The sequence below is a fragment of the Rosa rugosa genome, chromosome 1, assembly GCF_958449725.1.
Source record: "Rosa rugosa chromosome 1, drRosRugo1.1, whole genome shotgun sequence".
In the NCBI taxonomy this organism is placed as follows: Eukaryota; Viridiplantae; Streptophyta; class Magnoliopsida; order Rosales; family Rosaceae; genus Rosa; species Rosa rugosa.
In genome coordinates, this window is record NC_084820.1 from 64,589,860 (window position 1) to 64,611,734 (window position 21,875).

Here is a 21,875-nt window from a genome sequence, read left to right on the forward strand (position 1 = left end):
ATTCAAGTTATTCAAAATATCATATCTTTCGTGACATAGAAATAGAAAAAAATATATATATATATATGGAAATAAACTGCGTCCAATAGGATTTGAACCTATACCAAAGGTTTAGAAGACCTCTGTCCTATCCATTAGACAATGGACGCTTTTCACTCCAATTTTCATATTTCTTGTTCGGAAAAATTGTTGAAAGAATTCCAAGAATTTAGTATTCAAGTCAATGATGCATTACATTAATTCGATTCATTCCATTTTTTTATTTAATATTAAAAAAAAAAAAAGATTTCATTTTTAGAATATTAAAGATTATAATGATAAAGTAAAAGCGGGTAGCGGGAATCGAACCCGCATCGTTAGCTTGGAAGGCTAGGGGTTATAGTCGACGTTGATTCATCATTTTTAACGTCTCTAATTCAAAACTGAACGTGAAACTTTGGTTTCATTCAGCTCCTTTATGGAAGATGGATAAATTCCCAGATTCAGACATGAACGAAATAAAAAAATCCGACCCATAACGTCTATGTCAGCTTTTATGTCTAAATCTATTCAGAACAACCCGCTTTCTAGACGATCCCTATAGAAAGGAGGGGGTTTATATTCTAACAATCTTTCTAGTTACTTCGTTCTGTACTTCTATTTGAAAGAATCCTTAGGAAAAGTATTTTGTTTCCACCGAGCTAAAACAATTTATCGATGTCTTTAGTAAACCAAAGACATTGTTTAATAGCTGTTTTGCTTCAATTCCCCCTATAGAAATGGAAAATTGAAGATTTAGTTACGATTAGAAATACACTTTTTATCTTTATCCATGGGTCCTTTACTCATACTCATTCAATTGGAAGTATTGATCCAATAAAAAAATTATGTTTCGTAATCTCATAATCCAATTTTTCAATTTAAAATTGATTCTTGGATACAAATCACGAGAATGTATATTCTTCCTCGAATTTTTCATTGAGAGGTAAAGGATTCAATCCTTTTAAGAATTAAAGTTTTTGTTCGGAATGAATATTAATCAAACCGAAAGACCCTTTAACTATATAAGGGGTTATAGAACGAATCACACTTTTACCACTAAACTATACCCGCTACAATTCGATTATTGTATATAAATGGACCTTTTGTCGACCCTAATCAAAACTAAAACAAAAGATCAGAAAAGAATCATGAAAACTAGAGCGTTTACCTTTTGTATCAGAGGACCTAATGAGATTAGGAAAAGGGGATTCATTTCACTTTAATAACTAAATAACAAGTGCTTTTTTGCCCGAGGTTTTGTCTCGAACTTAAGCCATAACAAAAAAAATGGGTTGTGTCAAGAAACGAGAGTTCCCTTTTTCTTATTTAAACCGGAATAAAAGGACTAACTAAGAAAGAAATGGCACTTTGATTAGATACCATTTGATTATATATCATAGAAATTGAAAAAGTTCTTTTTGTTTATCGCAATAACAAGCAATTTTTTTTTTTTAATAAATCTTTTGATTTATGATTTGTTGGAACAAAAGGGCGGGCCCGGCTAAGTACTGACCAGGCCGGGCCGTGGAACTAAAAAGCCCCTTCGGACGAAATCACGAAATCAAAAAATAAGAGTATATACTATGACGGGCGTTTTCAAGCCTTATTTTTTTTTATAATGTAACATAGTATTATCCTTTTTCAATTGAGAGGAGAGATGGCTGAGTGGACTAAAGCGTCGGATTGCTAATCCGTTGTACGAGTTTTTCGTACCGAGGGTTCGAATCCCTCTCTTTCCGTTTTCATTGATGACTTGGCATTTTCTTTCGAATTTATCGCGAGCTCTTTTTTATTATTATTAATAGTTAAAAATTAATAGTTAAAGAAGTGGAATAGATAAAATCTTACTAATAACAGTTTAAAATCAAGCAAAGAAAACCTTATTTTTTATTCTTCACGTCCAGGATTACGTCCTGGATCATTAGACAGGAATCCGAAGATAAAGAGAGAAACAAAGAATATCACTACCGTGTAAACAAATAGTTTGAGAGTAAGCATTACACAATCTCCAAGATTTTTTTTAGGAAAAAAGAGAATAGATTCTCCACTTTTATACCACATACCCTACCTTTTTTATTTTGACACCAAGAAATAAAGTGGGGTGATCCGGATTTGTCGCGGTTGTACAAGAATTTCAATATTTGAATTGAGAGTGTAAGACGTATCTGATCTTATCAATTCCACGAATTTTTTTTTTCGAATAAATCATGAATTTGTCTGGGACTTTATTAAAAATATCATCGAAAACTTACAGCAGCTTGCCAAACAAAGGCTAAGAGAAAAAAGAACAGGGGTATTACTGGCATAACATCTACAATTGGATTCAAAAAAGCGTAGGCTTCGGGCAATTTTGCGACGAAAAAACTACTGGAATAAAGAGCAGAATTAAGGTAGATACAGATCAAACTTAAAATATTAAGCATAACAAACATTTTGTTTTTTGGGATAATTGTATTTATTTTGATTGAGTTATTAATAAATTTAATTGAGTTTTTTATTATTATATTTTATTATTATAATATTATAATATAGGGTATTATTGATAGAAGAAAAAAAATGAATAAAAATAAATAAGATAGACCAAAAAACTTTCTTTGATTTGAACTCACCCAATCAAAAATCCTTCTATATCTCAAATCAAAAGAGAATAGAATAAATCATACTTTCGTACAATATCTTAATTGAATTATATGTAATGATCAATAAATTCAGTTTAATTCTATGTCTACATGTATAGTCTACGTGTATAAAAATTCTAGTAATCCATTTTCTAAATAATAGATATTTAGACTGGAGTTGACGAATAACCTGTACCAATATTAGTGTTTATTAGTGTCGAATAGAAATAAATGGGGCGTGGCCAAGTGGTAAGGCAACGGGTTTTGGTCCCGCTAATCGGAGGTTCGAATCCTTCCGTCCCAGAGCATACCCCGTCTATATATATTATTATATAATGTGATCATTATATTAACATTCTATTAATATAATATTAATAGAATATATTTATAATTAATATAAATATAATATATTTATAATTTTATTTTGATATATAAAATATATCATAATAAAATATATATAAAAGATTGCCTTTTCGAACAGCCTTCTGTATTAAGAGTAGAATATTGGTATAGAATGTGATTATTATTATTTTTTTTTCATAATCCGCGGAATCATATCTTTTTCACAAATTTAATTGAGTTCAAATAACACGCAAACGATTTTACAGTATAAATATGAAAAAATAACAACATAAAATTTCTCCCTTACATCAGTGTTTTTTTATCTATCTTTTTTTAATCACAGATGGTTTAATCCAATATGAATTTCTCTCTCTCTTACTGATGATAAAAAACGAAAGGTCCTTGCTGTAAAACTTTATGTTATGCAAAATGCAAATAATTATATCGGATAGGAGATTTTTCAATCAATTCAATCTTTGTAACGAACTCCTATGAGTTCTTGGTACTTGAAGAAGTGTGAAATTGTTGAATTTATGCTACCACTATTATGGATACAGATTCAAAATAACTTGTTTCTTCGTATTATATTTATTTATTCGTGTTATATTAGTTATAATTTAGTTAACTAATTTGATTTTACAATAATCGAAAAATATTCGAAAATTTAGAATGATATAAATATAAATAAGTAAATAAGAAAAAAAAAAAATTATTTTTATAGAATTTCCAATATTAAATTCTATTAATCTATATCCGAACCAATGATTATTCATGATTCCATAATTGAATCAATTACATATGGGTTCCAAACTGAAGGAATGTTATGGTAAAACTTCGTTTAAAACGATGTGGTAGAAAGCAACGTGCGACTTGAAGGACATGATCCGCTGTGGAGTCTTACATCCACCATTTTTTTATATGTTATATAGGAATGAAAGTGCTCTTGGCTCGACATCATTTGTTCTGTTCCGCTGTAACTCTCTTTTTTTTGGGGGGGGGGGGGGGGGGGTGTGATATAATATAGTATAGGATGGAGCTCGAGTAGAAAGTATTTATTTATTTTTCAGGGGCAAGAATCTAGGGTTAGTATCAATCAATAAATTGGAACAGCTTCGTAAGTATATTTTTGATACATAAACTTAAAGGGTCCTATTCGAGAAAATTTCCAATTCAAAAGGAAAGTTTGTTGAAATTGGTAAAACTCTTTCGATCAAATCAAAAGGAAAGTGTATTACGCAGGAATCAAACATTCGTATGATTCTTTGACAGAAAGAAATCACAAAAAATGGTATGTTGCTGCCGTTTTGAAAGGATTTAAAGATCACCGAAGTAATGTCTAAACCCAATGATTCAAGGCAAAGATCCTGGAACAAGGAAATACCATTTTCAATTGTCTTAACAACTAGATCAGAAAAGAATCAAAATGGATTCTAAAGAAGACAGACAATTAAAGGGTTAGAGACCGCTCAATAGATGAAATATCTAAAAGGTTTCTCTTTTGAGTTATTTCAGAGTTATCCAACTTGAGTTATGAGGGTGCAAATACGACTAATTTTCTTTTTTGTTGGGTAAGAAAGAATAAGAAAAAAAGTACTAAAATCAATAGTCTAATTAATTTGATGATTTTATGGATATATTTGATATTGTAATTCTATACATAGACATAATTTCGAATTTTCTCGAGCCGTACGAGGGGAAAACTTCTTATACGTTTCTAGGGGGGGTATTCTTCATCTATCCCAATGAGCCATTTATCGAATCGTTGCAATTGATGTTCGATCCCGACGAGAGGGAAGAGATCTTCGGAAAGTGGGTTTTTATGATCCGATAAAGAATCAAATCTATTTAAATGTTCCTGCTATTCTATACTTCCTTGAAAAAGGCGCTCAACCTACAGGAACTGTTCATGATATTTCAAAAAAGGCGGGGGTTTTTACGGAACTTCGCCTTAATCAACAAACAAAATTCAATTGATAAAATAAAATAGAAAAAAAGATCAAGTGAATAAATAAGAAATGACGTAGAAGTAATGGGGTCTATAGACATAAAAATTTGACATTACCCCCGTTTTCGTTGGAACTCTATGAACAAAAAAAACAAAGGACTAAATCTGCTTATTTTAGTTATTGAATAAACCTCATTTTTTTCTACTTCTTCACCGTCTTCCTTAATTTAGTCTTCCACCTATATTATATATAGTGCCAATCCAACACAAGTCCTTCGTTTTTTTTTATATTTCAATTTAAATAATTTGAATTTGATTAATTTTAATTGATTGAAATTGGAATTGTTAGTTCGATTTAGAATTTGTTTTCTCTTTTGTATACGTATGCTTTTCTCAATATTCATATTGACAACAGTGTATCAAATAAATATAATCCGATCGTGGATAAATGGATCTATTTATCCCTGTTCCATAGATTTTATTTCATTCAAATAATAGGCTCTTATATTTTCTGTCATACAAGAAGTATTTTTTGATTAAGATTTTAATCAATTAAACTCGATATATACTAATTAATGGATAATATAATATAAGAGAAGAGAGACAAGAGGCGGTCTATAAATATTTGAAAATCTTTGACTTTATCCTTATTTTATCTTTTATTTGAGAATTTTTTGTATTTTCGTCGGATTTGTTCATTTTTATTATGTTCAGTTAGAGTTTTTTTTTTAATGGTTTGATTGTGTTGTACCATTCAATTTCGTTATTTATTGGGATTCTGATTGTATCTACACATTCTAATTTGTTTATTTGGGTTGCTAACTCAACGGTAGAGTACTCGGCTTTTAAGTGCGGCTAGCATCTTTTACACATTTGTATGAAGCAACAGATTCGTCCATACCATCGGTAGAGTTTGTAAGACCACGACTGATCCTGAAAGGAATGAATGGAAAAAGCAGCATGTCGTAGGATAATTCTGAGAATATTTCATTCTTACTGAATAGGTCCAAAATCTTATTTCAATTGTTTAAATTCCATTTTTAAAAAATAATTTTTTTGGGGGGTCGAATGAATAAATGGGTAGAGCCTTAACTAGAGGTTCCAATTCTAGGGAAATAAAAAGTAACGAGCTTCTGTTCTTCATTTTTGAATGATTACCCCATCTAATTAGACGTTAAAAATATATTAGTGCTTAATGCGGGAAAAGCTTTTCCGATGAGTGGATTAGAAATTTCTTATGAGTCCTAACTATTAGCTATTCCCCTTTATGGGGTAGAGATAAATGTGTAGAAGAAGGCAGTATATTGATAAAGAGATTTTTTTTTTCAAAATCAAAAGAGCGATTGGATTGATAAAATAAAGGGCTTCTAACTATCTTGTTATCCTATAAATGAACATAAATCTATTATATGGAAAGGGAGGGTCTGGAGAGTCCGTTGATGAGTTTGACTTGTTTCCGAGGTATCTAATTTTTTCTTACTATAATAGAAATACCTTGTTTTGACTGTATCGTACTATGTATCATTTGATAACCCAATAAATCACCTATTTCTTTTCTGATTCAAATTGAATTTTAAATGGAAGAATTTCAAGGATATTTAGAATTATATAGATCTCAGCAACATGACTTCCTATACCCACTTATCTTTCGGGAGTATATTTATGCACTTGCTCATGATCGTGGTTTAAATAGATCCGTTTTGTTGGATAATGTAGGTTATGACAAGAAATCTAGTTTACTAATTATAAAACGTTTAATTAGTCGAATGTATCAACAGAATCATTTTCTTATTTCCGTTAATGATTCGAATCAAAATAAATTTTTTGGGTACAACAAAAATTTGTATTCTCAAATAATATCGGAGGGATTTGCAGTCATTGTGGAAATTCCGTTTTCCCTACGATTAGTATCTTCCTTAAAGGAGACAGAAACCGTAAAATCTTATAATTTACGATCAATTCATTCAATATTTCCTTTTTTCGAGGACAAATTTCCACATTTAAATTATGCATCAGATGTACTAATACCCTACCCCATTCATCTGGAAATCTTGGTTCAAACCCTTCGCTACTGCGTGAAAGATCCCTCTTCTTTGCATTTATTACGGCTCTTTCTTCACGAGTATTATAATTGGAATACTCTTATTACTCCAAAAAAATCCATTTTTGCAAAAAGTAATCAAAGATTATTCTTGCTCCTATATAATTCTTATGTATGTGAATACGAATCCATTTTACTTTTTCTCCGTAACCAATCTAATCATTTACGATTAACCTCTTTTGGGATTCTTTTTGAGCGAATACGTTTTTATGAAAAAATAAAATATCCTGTCGAAGAAGTCTTTGCTAACGATTTTCCGGCCACCTTATGGTTCTTCAAGGATCCTTTTATACAGTATGTTAGATATCAAGGAAAATCGATTCTGGCATCAAAAGATACTCCTCTTCTAATGAATAAGTGGAAATATTATCTTGTCCATTTTTGGCAATGTCATTTTTATGTATGGTTTCAACCAGGAAGAATCCATATAAACCAATTATCCAAGCATTCCTTTGATTTTTTGGGTTATCTTTCAAGCATACGACCGAATATTTCAGTGGTACGGAGTCAATTGCTAGAAAATTCGTTTTTAATGGATAATGCTATGAAGAAGCTTGATACATTATTTCCAATTATTCCAATGATAGGATCGTTGGCTAAAGTGAAATTTTGTAACACATCAGGGCATCCTATTAGTAAGTCCAGCTGGGCAGATTCGTCGGATTCTGATATTATCGACCGATTTGTGCGTATAGGCGGAAACCTTTCTCATTATTATAGCGGATCTTCAAAAAAAAAAGAGTTTGTATCGAATAAAATATATACTTCGACTTTCCTGTGTTAAAACTTTGGCTCGTAAACACAAAAGTACTGTACGCACTTTTTTGAAAAGATTAGGTCCTAAATTATTGGACGAATTCTTTACGGAAGAAGAACAGATTTTTTCTTTGCTCTTTCCAAGAACTTCTTCTACTTTGAAGAGGTTTTATAGAGGGCGGATTTGGTATTTGGATATTTTGTGTATCAATGATCTAGTTAATCATGAATGATTGTTTATGTGACCGTGGAAATGGAAATTTTCTTTAAATAATGAAGAGATAACAAATTTTTTCTATTATGTATTATGAAATGTTCATGCAGTAAGGGTTGATCAACTGAGTATTCAACTTTCTTAGAGTCGTGTATAAGGAAGGAACTACATTTTAGATGTATACATAGGGAAAGCCGTGTGCAATGAAAAATGCAAGCACGGTTTGGGGAGGGTTTTTTTACCTATTTTTTTCTAACAAGGAAATTATCTACTCCATCCGACTAGTTCCGGGTTCGAGTCCCGGGCAACCCATTCTAATTAGTATATCGAAATCGTGTATATAGATACCAAAATTTCATACCCGGGCAACCCATACTAGTTCCGGGTTCGAGTCCCGGGCAACCCATTCTAAGTTCCAGCTCCACTTAGCATCTTACCCTGCCAAACATCAAGTTTCTTGGCCAAGTTATCTTTAATGTATTAGAAAGTAGCTGTCTTCTTCCTCCCCACATATGTAGGTAACCCTAGATATTTTTCATGGGATTCTACCACTTCAACCCCCATAAGGCTAGAAACTTCCACCATCATATCTTCCGAAACATTCTTGCTAAAGACAACAGAGCTTTTACTTAAATTAACCAGTTGACGAGAAGCTCGCCCATATGTCTCAATAACATCCTGAATCTCATAACATGCCTCCAAAGATGCATGAGCATAACGCATACTATCATCTGCGAACAGAAGATGATTAACAGAAGGAGCATTGTAACGCCCCAAACTGCACCTCACCAGCTTGAGTATGTTACAGTGCCGCGAGTCCCTAAATCATAAACCGAAAATTCGATTTACATTCTAGAAATTTGCTAGGCATTTGTTCGAAATAAATTTTGACAAAAAAATTCGCAACAGAAGCTTTTAAATTCTTTTGAGGTGAAAACCTTTCTAAAACTTTAAATTCAAATGTTCGTCCAGGACTTAACGTTGCAAACAACCGAGGAATAAAGGACTTAGCATATAACAAACAAATTGTGACAAGTTCCGAAAATACAATTTTAAGGAACAGGAATAAGATTGGAACCCAGAACCTGACATCTATTGAAATCTGCACACCCAGCTCCGTCCGCTCCAATCCCGTTCCCAGTGCACAGTACCTGCAACCACACTGTTGTAGGGGTGAGCTTTCGTCCTCGCTACTCAATAGGGGCTTCACCCAACTAGGTTTGAAAACCGACACACAAGATAATAATTTGGGATCCCAGTATGAAAAAGTTAAACCATTTCTTTAAAGAACGACAAACTTTAAATATCTTTCAGACTCAAAATCCAATGCACGAAACTCAAAGAAATGCATAATACCTGATGGCCAGTCCCATGGACCAACTACACGGCCTTACCTCAAATAAAATCATCACCAGGTAAGCGTAGTGAAAGTGTCCACTTACGCCATATCACCTAGAAATAGTGCCACACCTCAGAGGATGTCAGACACCATTCCGTCCATACGGCCCCTCCGGAGGTTTAGAGGATCGAAGTCCAAGGAATCGCTATGTTCCACTCACTCTCAAGCCATCAATAACCAAACCATGCAACTCAAATATGCAGAAACATTTAATTCAAAACGGAAAACAACTAACCGGATGAGTCCTGAGTCCCCTACCTGGATTCCGATGCTTTAACCTTTTATGTTGTCCGAGATTCACAAACCTTCCGTTCCTCGGGTAACTGGAAATCCTAGATTCTGACATAATTAACATTAATAATCCGTCAAACAAATATTTAAAGCCAACCCTTCCTCGTTTGACTAGGATTGACCAAGGTTTGACCGCATTGACTAACATTGACGAATTACGACTACGTCGAAGTAAATCAAGCAACGACTTAGTGTCAAATATATTAGGTGTACCCATAATTTACTAAGGCCACCCAATATATTATTTCCTTTTCTTTAATTAACAATTTCGTCACATAGTAATTAGACGGAAATTACTATGGACACCATAATACCATTTTAGGCCATTCCCAAAATTCACAACCGATTCTTAATTTCTGTACCTTTACTTCAAACTAACAACAACCATAACTCAATCGTAACAACAATACAATTTACTTGTTCATCACTAATAATCAATTTTCACAAGAACCTTATGTACCCACAATATCTATTTCACAATCCAGATCAATTTCTCAATATGCAACTCAACCAATTCAATCCAAGACTCAAACACCCGATCCACACATGCATTCAAACTTCAATTTCACTTCCAACACCATAATTCATCCAAACTGTCACAAGTACCACAGAGCAGACTTCGATTTTTACCTTCAGTAGTCGACATGCAGGTGAGACCTCAGGGCGGAGAACACAGTTGTTGGAGATAGCCTAGTCGACGCCGAGTTGATCAACTCCGTCCAACCTACTTTCAAAACTCGACCGGTGACGGAGTTCGACCTGATGGCCACTCAACCAGTAATTCTCGTACTTCAATACCTAAACAAGGTCTGCCTTCGTCTACATATGCAACCAAGCCAAAAACTAAGCCGAGAAGAGCAGGAAAAACTGCCGGTGTCGAGGAACCGCGACGGAGGCAGAAGCAACCCAGAAACAAAATCGTCAAAACTTGATTAAAACTAATCATACTGGGGTGTTGAGCATGACGAGCAGGTGAGGTTTCATACCACAGGTGGCCCAAACGGTGGCCGGAATAGCCGGAAATTGTAGAGCTCGCCGGAGAAGTCTCGGAGCTTCCATTCGTCGAGTCTCCTTCTCCGTTCAGTGCATGGAGGATCAGAGGCTATTGGGAGGTAGGCGACAGCGAGACGCAGAAGATGCCGGTGGTCCGCCGTTGTGCCGTGGCCGGAAGGAGTGGCGCCGGTCGGGTCGTGCTTCGGGTCTGAGAGCACCGAGCTCTCGGTCTCTCTCTCTTTCTCTCTCGAGCTTACTCTCTCCCTCTCTCTTTGATCTGATCAACAGCTATAAATAAATTGGTCCATTTAACAATGGATGGCCCTGATCAAGCGGTGAGTGGATCAATGACTCACATCGCTCCACCAAATTCCCATTTTCTTGAATTTAATTTCTTAAATCCCACAACTTCGTAAAATCGCCGTAAATAGCTCGGGTACTCGAAAAATTCCCCGAAAATTTCCACGAACTCGTCGTGTCGTGTACTTTATTATCCAATACTTAAATTGAAGATTTCAATTTATGAAAATTTCTGAAAATATTCTCGAGCACTTCAGCAATTGTCGAGATCGCGAAATAATTTCTCGTGCGATCATCAATAAGTTCAACACATTTTTCCGGGGCTCACAAGCATTATCACATACCTTGATCCCGGGTAGAAGTCCAGCATCCTTTTTCTGTTGAAGTAATGCAGAGAAACCCTCAGCTCCAAGCAGAAACAAATATGGAGATAAAGGATCTCCCTGCCTCAAGCCTATACTCGGACAAACATAGCCCCGCGGTTTCCCACAGACCAAAAAAGAATATCTCACAGGATTGACACATTGCATAACCATCTCAATCTAATCATATGCAAATCCAAAACGATTTAACACCTTCCTAAGGAAGAACCATTCCATCCTGTCATATGCCTTACTAAGATCAAGCTTCAAGGCCATAAAACCTTCCCCCCCTCTCTTTTGTTATGAACAACATGGGCAATCTCATTAGCCACTAGAATATTGTTAGTAATTAACCTCCCTGGCACAAACGCACTTTGAAAAGGGGAGATCAGCTCAGGTAGGATTAGTTTCAATCTATTGGCCACTACTTTGGAACAAATTTTATACAACACATTACACAAGGCAATAGGCCGCAAGTCAGACATTTGTTCAGGATCGTTCTTCTTTGGAATAAGACAAATATGTGTGAAGTTAATTTGTCGTAACAACTGACCTGTTTGTAGAAAGCTTTGCACCGCTAAAGTAACATCTTCCCCAATTGTATCCCAATAATATTGGAAGAACAACGGAGGCATCCCATCTGGTCCAGGAGACTTCGTGGGATACATTTGGAACAAGGCACTACGAACTTCCTCATGAGAGTAAGGAGCACACAACTGATCATTTATAGTCGGAGTAACACAAGGCTGAATAGCTTCAAGAGTCTTATTGACCGCATCAAGATCAATATCTTGTGCCGTAAACATCCTGGTGAAATAGGCAGTAACAATGTTTTCCACACCTACATCATCCTCACACCACACCCCATCTTCATTATAGAGACCCTGAAACTGATTTTTTCGTTTCCTATTAGAAGCTTTTCGATGGAAAAAATTAGTATTTCTATCCCCATCTTGGAGCCAAGTCACTTTTGATCGTTGTCGCCAAAACGTCTCTTCTTGGGAAAGAAGAACTTGGAGTCGGTCTTGTAAATTCTTCTTCTCCACTTGCACTGACTCCGAAATAGGAACATCCATCAATTCCTCTAAACGAGATCGAATGCCAAGCATATTCAATTGCCTCGCTCTAAAGGTCTGTTTCTGCCATTTGTCTAGCTTCATTCTAGTATGCATAATCTTTTGTGAAGCACAATACATGGGTGTCCCCGTTACATCTGTATGCCATGCCTCCTTCACCACTCCATCACATTCAGCATGTTGCAGCCATTATGCTTCGAATTTGAAGCGATGATGGCGTGAATGCTGTACCAGAGGCACCGAACTAGCCTGTAGCAGAATTGGAACATGGTCTGAATCACTGGGGGGAAGATGACACAGCCTGGCATGACCAAAAATATCACACCATGAAGGTGTGCATATGGCCCTATCCAACCGTAACTGCGTCTCCAAGTTCCACCAAGTACACATTGGCCCCAAGAACCCTAAATCAAGCAGGTCTCCATAACCTAGGGCATCTCGAAAACCTCTCATCTAACGCTCAGCCCTTACCGGCCCATCAATCTTCTCGCTGCTATTCAGTATCTCATTAAAGTCGCCAATAACAACCCAAGGCAAAGAGTCAAGGTCACAGAGATCCTTGAGAAACTGCCACAATCTATCTCTGTCTCCAGTTCGTGCAAAACCATAAAAGCAAGTCAAACGCCAATTAGGCTCCCCCGGATCTCCTTCAATGACCATATCAATATGGTGGGCAGACATAGAGCGTTCCTGGACCCTCACATCACCGCTCCAGAACATAGGGCTGGGCACGGGCCGGGTCCAACTATAATTTCACTGGGCCCAGACCCGGCCCGTTTTTCACTGAGCCCGGACCCTGCCCGCTTTGACACAAACAGGGACCGACCCGTTTAACTTCAGGCCGGGCTTGCGGGCTTGCGGGCCCAAAAACCTGCATTTTACCTTGGATATATATATATATATATATATATATATATATATATATATATATATATATATATATATATATATCTACTTTGCTATGTACCAGATTTCATTCATTTCAACCTGTTTAGATTTGAATCAAAACACAATATCAACATATCAAGATCCAAAGTTGAAGCTGCAAATTGAAATATCCAAAATACATAAAATCCAAATTCAAATACAAGTCAATCACAATACCTGCAATTGAAAGTTTGAAATACAATGACCCAATTTAAATATGAAGTCCAAGTTTGAAATAAAAATATGCAATTGAAATAGAAAGTCCTAATTCAAATACAACAATTTAGCAGCCATTTTTCCAATTCTCTATCCAGCAATTCAACAGGTACCATCCATCAATTGGCCTCCACAGTTTTGCTTTTGCCTACAACAACAAATCATAAAGAGATTTAGATAACATAGAAGTGAGGACTGATGAACCATTCAAGCTGCAACTTAACTAGCACTACACACAAAAAAATGCAGCAAGCAATACACCAAAACTGCAACTCAAGATAATCAACCATTGAAGCATATTTGCAGTCACTAATCGACATCATTTTCTCAGCAAACACTCAAAATACAAAAACCAGTGAACTAAACAAAATACAAAAAACAATGAACTGATCAAAAACCCAAATCCCAGTTTAGCTACAAATCAAATAAGCACAAAAAGAGATCAAATTTATCAATAAACTGAGGAACCCATGAAGCTAAAACGAGATGGCAGACCTGAGGAACAACGGGCTCCTATTTTGGTGTCTAAGCCTCACAACTATGGCGGAGGAGAGGGAGAAACTAAGAGACGGAGGCGACCTTTGGTGCGATGTGAACTTTCTCCGGTGAAGACAAAGACGAAGATGAAGACGAAGACGAAGACTCGAAGACGGTGCGAACTCAGACGAAGATCGGAAGATGAACTCCCACTTCTTCGAGTCACGGCGTTGGAAGAGAGTGAAAGCGGCAGATCGGTTTAGAAACGAAGGCTAAAGTGAGTGAACCCTTCGTTTCTCAGCAGTTGAGCTTCGGATCGACCACCAAACACATTTTTCTTCGAATCTGCAAATTCCAGAACAAAATCATTTCAAATCGGAGCACACAAACAAAGAGCAACTATAGAAGAGAGTTAAGAGACTATGGGAGTACCTGCTGGATTCTCGGAGAGGTCTGGCCGTCTGGTGGTTTAAATCGGATTAGGCCGGAGGAGGGAGGACTATCGAAGAGGAAGAAGAAGGAGGCGAGTGCTCGAGTGAATGAGTGAAGGAGATTAGGTTTGGGTCTTAGGGCTGAAGACGCTAATTTAGTGTGTCCGGTCCTAGGATAAGAATTTTGAGCCTTCCGTTGTAACCACTCATATATAGACACATGTATACTTTTTATGTAATACGGGCCTTAAGGGCTTTTGCATTTCTAATATTCAAGACCCGGGCCTGAACCGTTCTTTGACTTCCAAGGCCCGGCCCGGACCGTTTGGACGGAAAAAAAAATAGGGCCCGGCCCGTTCGGGTTGGGCTTTGACTGGCAGGTCCGGGTTTGCGGGTTTTCGGGCTTAAATGCCCAGCCCTACCAGAACATCCCCAGACCTCCCGAATTTCCATCACTCAAAACCTCCTTAAAATGTTGAAAACCTAAAGCTTCATGCAGGCTAAGAAAGTCTGACATATGACTGATTTTCGTCTCACACAGGAAGACGATTTGGGGACGATTTTGGGATATCAAATCCTTCAACGCCCTCTTGGTTGTATCATTGCAGATTCCCCTACAATTCCAACTGAGAATATCCATGTTCATGGTAGATTGTATCCAGCGATCTAGAAGTCTAGATGCAAACCCTAGGTCAGAGAGAAAAAGAAAAAAGCTTTATAACCTGTTTACTAGTTAGACGGTATCTGGTAAATACTGTCTCCAAGAACATTGCAAGAATTTTACAAATGGTCTCGTTGCCCTTGAATAAATGGTAAACATGACGTCATAAATAAACGATGAAAGAATCATGCGTGCCGGCTCAATAGTAGTTTTCGTCCATAATTATTTCACTATATTTTTTTCTCCATAGGTCCCACAGGCCCCACTCCTTAGTCAAGGCCACTTGTGTAATAATCCACGGAAGTCAACACGTCACCCCCATTTCCCCATGCATTTAAAGCCCCTCCTAACCCTTCCTTCCCCAAACACCACAGCTCTCTAGCTAGCTAGCTACTCATTTCTCTCAACCCAAAATGGGAACTGTTATGGAATTAGAAGCTCCCAAACCCAAAATCGAAGACGACGACGACGTCTCCCCCGTCGAGCAAGTCCGTCTGACGGTGACCAACGACGACGATCCGACCCTCCCCATCTGGACCTTCCGAATGTGGTTCCTAGGCCTCCTCTCCTGCGCCCTCCTCTCCTTTCTCAACCAGTTCTTCTCCTACAGAACCGAGCCACTCATCATCACCCAAATCACCGTACAAGTCGCTACGCTCCCCATAGGCCACTTCATGGCCAGAATCCTCCCCACCACCAAGTTCCGGATCCCCGGACTCAGCTCTGAGGTCTCCCTGAACCCTGGTCCGTTCAACATCAAAGAGCATGTGCTGATCACCATTTTCGCCAACGCCGGAAGTGCTTTCGGATCTGGCACGCCTTACGCTGTGGGGATTGTCAACATCATCAAGAAGTTTTATATCCGGAAGATCACTTTCCTCGCTAGCTGGCTGCTTATTATAACAACCCAGGTACGCCCATGAGAACCCCCGTTTACAACTTTTTCTGGTTTGGTTTTTCTTGTGCTACCAAACAAACCATACAACGAAAAGTGGGATTCATAATTTCATCGGAGCTGCCGAACGTGACAGATGGTGGCCTGACTTTATTAGCTGGCTTGTTGTATAGTTTAAATATCTTTGCCTTTAAAATGGATTTCATCGATATATGGTTTGCTTTTTGTTTCTGAACAAAGTAATAGTTTTTTCAGTTTTGCTCAATTAACCGAACAATCTTATCAAGTCATGAGATTGTTTAATTTCTCAATCATAACTATGCTGGACTCTTAAGTAAGTATGCGAGCCACCACGTGCTCTTTGTTTTTCATCACAACAATCATAGTATGTTCTAAGTCACGCTCTAACATCATTTATCCTCAATGATGGAAAAAAATAAAATGTAGAAGAATTAATCTTAGAGAGAAAGTTGATAGTATTCTCCTATATATTTGTAACTAATTTGAGCAAAATGGGTTATGTAGGTGTTGGGATATGGTTGGGCTGGACTCTTAAGAAAGTATGTTGTAGAGCCTGCTCATATGTGGTGGCCAAGCACACTCGTTCAGGTTTCACTTTTCCGGTATGTCTTTTATGATATTCCGGTGATGCTATTCATCATTATTTGCATATTGAATTTTCGTATATTAAATAGTCACTCGAGGATGTTAGTAAGTTCACAAATTTGGAAAATGCACCCTCCACTTTTGCAATAAATAGATAACGACCATTCATTTGTTTATATATATATATATATATATATATATATATTTGTCATTATACTAATTTCAAAATTGTTAGTTTAAATGACTGACAATTTACTAATTTAATTGCCATTTTACGGGAATAATATTTATGAAAAGACCTAAAGAATGAAAATTGTCGAAAATACATGGTTATGAGTTTTCATTTATTTTGGCGAATAAGGGCTTAGTTTGTAGATTGTTTAGAAACTCGTCTCCGTCATTGTTGATTAAAGTATTCACCGCTGCTGTCATTCTCAAAATTATATAGAGATCTAGTGGTCAGCTAGTCAATTAAGCACATGCAGCGCTCCCTCATATCAAGCAAATCTCTCCAATGGTATGCTACATCTCTCATAGACTAGAAATCAATCTGTGTCCATCTTAATAGTCAACTGAGATGAGTCTGTTAGCATCTTAAATGGACCAGCAGAACAAATTGACCTAAAGATTTCAAATACGATCATATCAACGATCAAACTTAGTGGGTTTCTACCCTTTTTAATGTCCTCTTTTGCTCCTCATTCTCACTCAACTGGTTTTAATAAAGAGATTTTGCAAAATTCATATAATCAGTGTTATAAAAATCCCTCTAGGCAGTCACCTAGATCCGCCGGTGCTAGTAGAAGATGGTTAGCTGCCTCAACTAGTTTAGATAGCGCCTAGACATGTCGGACTTAAGAAAAATGTTAATTTTTTTTAAAATATTTTTTTTATAGATCAAATACTTCAAAACTAACTTTTGATTTGTAAGTATTTATTATATACTTAATTTTTTTCCATGTTTTCAATCAATTATTATTGACTATGATTTTTTGTTTTAATTAAATACTTATTTATATTGTTATATAATAAAATAAAAATAAAAAGTATCTCCCTAGGCTCCTGTATAATCTCCGCCTTAGTGATTAGGCATTAGGCCCATCCCCACCACTCATCTATCGCATAGTGATTTTTAGAACATTGATATTAATTTCCAAATCTAGAAGAGTCAATGATCATGCCCATATGACATGATGTGATATTGGAATTGTCCAATTGCCGACCACAGAGAAAATTTCTGCATATGCCAAACAAAGTTGACATTATGAAGATAGAAGAAAATTAGGTAGTGACACGAACCAAAATCCACATAAAAATTTGATTGAAACTTGAGTCTCTCTATTCAGTCAAGTGGTTTCCTTTTGATGTTTCCTTTGGATGGAAGAAAATCCCGAAATTCTTTTACCTTCTTTCATGCCTTCTCCTTCGGTAAGACCGTAAGCAATTTCCAGTCACTATCCGTGTCCTCCATTTCTACCCACCATTTGGAACAAGAAAGACAGAAAAGTAGAAGTCAAGGTTCTTGGATGCTACTGACAAAACTCGCTTAATCAATCTTTTGAGGACCCCAACTTGAAGCAGTTAGAGAGTTCTACTTCCTCGTACTATAATTATGAACACACCGAAAAATTAGAGTGGAAAAAGTTGGATAGACGTCCAATAATAAGTGAATTATAACGTACTACCTCCTCATTCACTAAGAAAGAAAATAAACTGACCCTGCATGTGTTTTCAACTCGCAGACCTAATATTTATGGATAAAGAAAATCACAGTCGGTACTCCTTGGAGTTATGTACCAAATTGACTTTTGTCATTCACTCATTTTCCTGTGTGATAAATCATATACCACTACTCTATGTATATAGTATGCAGAAACGTTTAAGGGTAACTTGCCTCAGGACTTGATCACAATATTTATAGCCTCCAATTCCTTCTTAATTAGTCTTTCAAACTCAACAGATATCACTCCTAACTTGTGCAATTTCATTATCTCATAATGATTCACTATGGACTATCTTAACACGCAAATAACATCCAGATAAACATGCTAGCTAAGATATGCTAAATTCATGACACTAAAGTTTCAAAGTCATTATATCCTAGCCTCGAACGTTACATCAGTGTTTATTAATGTGATTTATCATCTGATATAGCTAATTGCTTACAGGGCTTTGCATGAGAAAGAGGAGAAAGGTGACCAGCGCATTTCACGGGCAAAGTTCTTCCTAATTGCTCTAGTTTGCAGTTTTACATGGTATGCTTTCCCAGGGTATCTCTTCACCACCCTCACAAGCATATCATGGGTTTGTTGGATATTCTCCAAGTCGGTTACAGCCCAGCAGATTGGCTCAGGCATGAGAGGCCTTGGAGTTGGAGCAATTACGCTTGACTGGACTGCAGTGGCATCCTTCTTGTTCAGCCCCCTCATCTGCCCCTTCTTTGCCATTGCTAATGTTTTCGTTGGCTATGCATTGATAATCTACATTGTAATCCCTATAGCATACTGGGGATTGGACTCGTACGATGCACAGAAGTTTCCCATCTTTTCCTCGCACTTGTTTACTGCAGCAGGTCAACGCTACGACATTCCAGCTATTGTCAATGACAAGTTTCAGTTAGATATAGCAAAGTATGAGGAGCAGGGACGAATTCACTTAAGCACGTTTTTTGCTCTCACTTATGGCTTTGGTTTTGCCACAATCGCTTCCACCCTCACACATGTAGGGTTATTCTATGGAAGGTAATATAAATGGTTCTTAGAAAATATTATACTGACTTACATAGGTCTTAGTGTTCTGAAAAGATTATACTGACATACCATGTATGATGTAAAACTCAATCGCAGAGAGATCATGGATCGCTATCGTGCTTCTTACCAAGGAAAGGATGACATCCATACTAGATTGATGAGAAAATACAAGGACATACCTTCCTGGTGGTTTTACGTGTTGCTCTCCGTTACAATTGCAGTTTCCCTTGTACTTTGCATCTTCTTGAATGATCAGGTTCAGATGCCATGGTGGGGACTTCTATTTGCTAGTGCCTTAGCCTTTACATTCACCCTTCCTATCAGCATCATAACAGCAACAACAAACCAGGTGAGATACATAGTTCCTCTTTTGTTTTAGTTTGCAGCAAAACATATCAGTGTTGAATATTTCAACTTATCCTTACAAGTAGTCAAGTGGCTTTTGCTATACCAGATTTCTCAATCACGAATGTTTTTATCCCTGATCAATGTACAGACACCAGGACTAAACATAATAACAGAGTACATCATGGGACTCATATTACCAGGAAGACCAATAGCCAATGTATGCTTCAAAACTTACGGCTACATGAGCATGGCTCAAGCAGTCTCCTTCCTACAAGATTTCAAGCTTGGACATTACATGAAGATCCCTCCAAGATCAATGTTCTTAGTTCAGGTATATATATTAAATTTGCATATTAACAACCTTCACTCCTGATCATTCTCTTATATGTTTCTCATTTGATGCATTTTGTGACATCTAGTTCATAGGAACAATTCTTGCGGGAACCGTAAACCTTGTGGTAGCAGAGTGGTTGCTGCACTCTATCAAGAACATATGCGTGGATGATCCTCATTCGGATAGTCCTTGGACGTGCCCAGGTGACCGAGTCTTCTTTGATGCGTCTGTGATATGGGGTTTGGCAGGACCACAACGTATATTTGGAAGCCTTGGAAACTATAGTGCCATGAACTGGTTCTTCCTCGGAGGTTTCATAGGACCAGTTATTGTTTGGCTACTACACAAGGCATTCCCAAAGCAAACTTGGATACGTCTCATAAATCTCCCAGTCCTTCTAGGAGCAACAGCTTATATGCCACCAGCTACAGCATTGAACTACAATTCCTGGATCGTAGTCGGAACCATCTTCAACTTTTTTGTCTTCCGTTACAGGAAGGAGTGGTGGCAGAGGTACAATTACGTTCTTTCAGCAGCATTAGATGCTGGGGTGGCTTTCATGGCAGTTTTAATATACCTTTCAGTAGGGGTTGAGAATACAAGTTTGACTTGGTGGGGAACAAACGGTGAACACTGTGACTTGGCAGCTTGTCCAACCGCCAAGGGCATAGTGGTCGACGGCTGTCCAGTGTTCTAATGCTCCATTGTCTGTCTACAGTTACATGTGATTTCCTTTTTCTATAGTTGCACAGTGCAGAATCATCAAATATTATAATGTCAACTGTATCTAATGAAGTGAAGGAGGTATTATGTGGGGAATGAGATCATAGATGATTCATTCACTTGCTATCAAATTGTTACCATATACAAAAAGATGTTACCTTTTTAACAAATCACCAACGATCAAATTGTATTGTTGCCTACCAGCCAAAATAGAACCGACTAGTTGGGTGGAAATCTTAAGCCCCATATCTCTTTCGAAAGGAGAAACACTTTGTGCCTGAAACCAGTATCCACAGTTTGCTTATAAGTGTCGAGATAATAAAATCCTACCAAGTACTTGCATTCAAAAGAAAATACTAGCATGTACAAACAAATTTCATGGCTCGCATAGGAAAATTCACATATTGGGTCAAGAAAATAGGAACCACTGATTCCAAAAGGAAACTTACCCAAGAAGAAAGAGAAGGAGAAGAAGAATGGGGCAATGTTACTAAGATCAAGGTAGAATAATGTCTTAATATAAGTGGATTTCTCTTTTGAATTCAATAAGAAAAGTAATAATATAAATTAAAGTCAACCCATTAAATTTGTTAATTTCTTCATGATTAAAATTAATGTGTTGATTTTTACTAATTTTTGTGAAGAGATATTAAATAATAGCATATCATATCAGAAATGAAAAATTTAAATGTTGTGTCAGCAAGATAAAAAAAAAAAGTACTGTAAATCTAATATGACAAATGAGTCATTGAACTACAATTAACAAGAAAATTTTGTTCGGATTACATCTAATATAAAAATTCCTTTAAATATATTTATATAGAATTTTGTAAACAGCTTAGGCGGGATGTTGGATATAAATTTGGACATGGATCCTCTCCTAACCTTATTTCTCTCCTAACCTACCTAAGCTTCTAACAAGATGAAGACACGTGGACAATTTCGCATCCAATGGTTGAAATCTTCTTGAAGTTCTAATTTTACAATATTACCCCTTCCAGATTTTTGTCCTACTCTCTCCTCTCCTTCCTCCTCCCTCGTCCCTCCTCCACCGCTTCCCCAATCCTTGCCTTCTACAGAACCACTGAG

At 36.8% G+C, this 21,875-nt stretch overlaps 1 protein-coding gene, 1 long non-coding RNA gene, 2 other non-coding genes and 1 pseudogene across 4 annotated transcripts; 3 read left to right on the forward strand and 2 right to left on the reverse strand.

Moving 5' to 3' along the window:
- Positions 1-77: 77 nt before the first annotated feature.
- TRNAR-UCU (transfer RNA arginine (anticodon UCU)) lies at positions 78-149 on the reverse strand. Its single transcript has one exon. It is a non-coding gene; the product is annotated as a tRNA-Arg (tRNA).
- A 1,523-nt stretch (positions 150-1,672) lies between these two features.
- TRNAS-GCU (transfer RNA serine (anticodon GCU)) lies at positions 1,673-1,760 on the forward strand. Its single transcript has one exon. It is a non-coding gene; the product is annotated as a tRNA-Ser (tRNA).
- A 3,515-nt stretch (positions 1,761-5,275) lies between these two features.
- On the forward strand, positions 5,276-7,248 carry LOC133732958 (maturase K-like; annotated as a pseudogene).
- Positions 7,249-13,454: 6,206 nt separating this feature from the next.
- LOC133744713 (uncharacterized) lies at positions 13,455-14,602 on the reverse strand. The gene is made up of 3 exons (XR_009863431.1): positions 14,471-14,602; positions 14,057-14,383; positions 13,455-13,709 (listed from the first exon to the last, which is right to left on the reverse strand). It is a non-coding gene; the product is annotated as an uncharacterized LOC133744713 (long non-coding RNA).
- Positions 14,603-15,477: 875 nt separating this feature from the next.
- On the forward strand, positions 15,478-20,956 carry LOC133726122 (oligopeptide transporter 4-like). The gene is made up of 6 exons (XM_062153604.1): positions 15,478-16,041; positions 16,551-16,648; positions 18,800-19,372; positions 19,478-19,730; positions 19,878-20,060; positions 20,149-20,956. Exons 1-6 carry the CDS (start codon positions 15,544-15,546, stop codon positions 20,758-20,760), a joined length of 2,217 nt encoding a protein of 738 aa, XP_062009588.1. The 5' UTR covers positions 15,478-15,543; the 3' UTR covers positions 20,761-20,956.
- The last annotated feature ends 919 nt before the right edge of the window (positions 20,957-21,875 follow it).

Excerpts from the sequence above, each read along its gene's own strand:
- LOC133726122 (XM_062153604.1), top strand. The coding sequence starts at position 15,544 with ATGGGAACTGTTATGGAATTAGAAGCTCCCAAACCCAAAATCGAAGAC. Across the intron at positions 16,042-16,550 it reads TGCTTATTATAACAACCCAG|GTGTTGGGATATGGTTGGGC; the intron begins GTACGCCCATGA and ends TGGGTTATGTAG. Across the intron at positions 16,649-18,799 it reads GTTCAGGTTTCACTTTTCCG|GGCTTTGCATGAGAAAGAGG; the intron begins GTATGTCTTTTA and ends AATTGCTTACAG.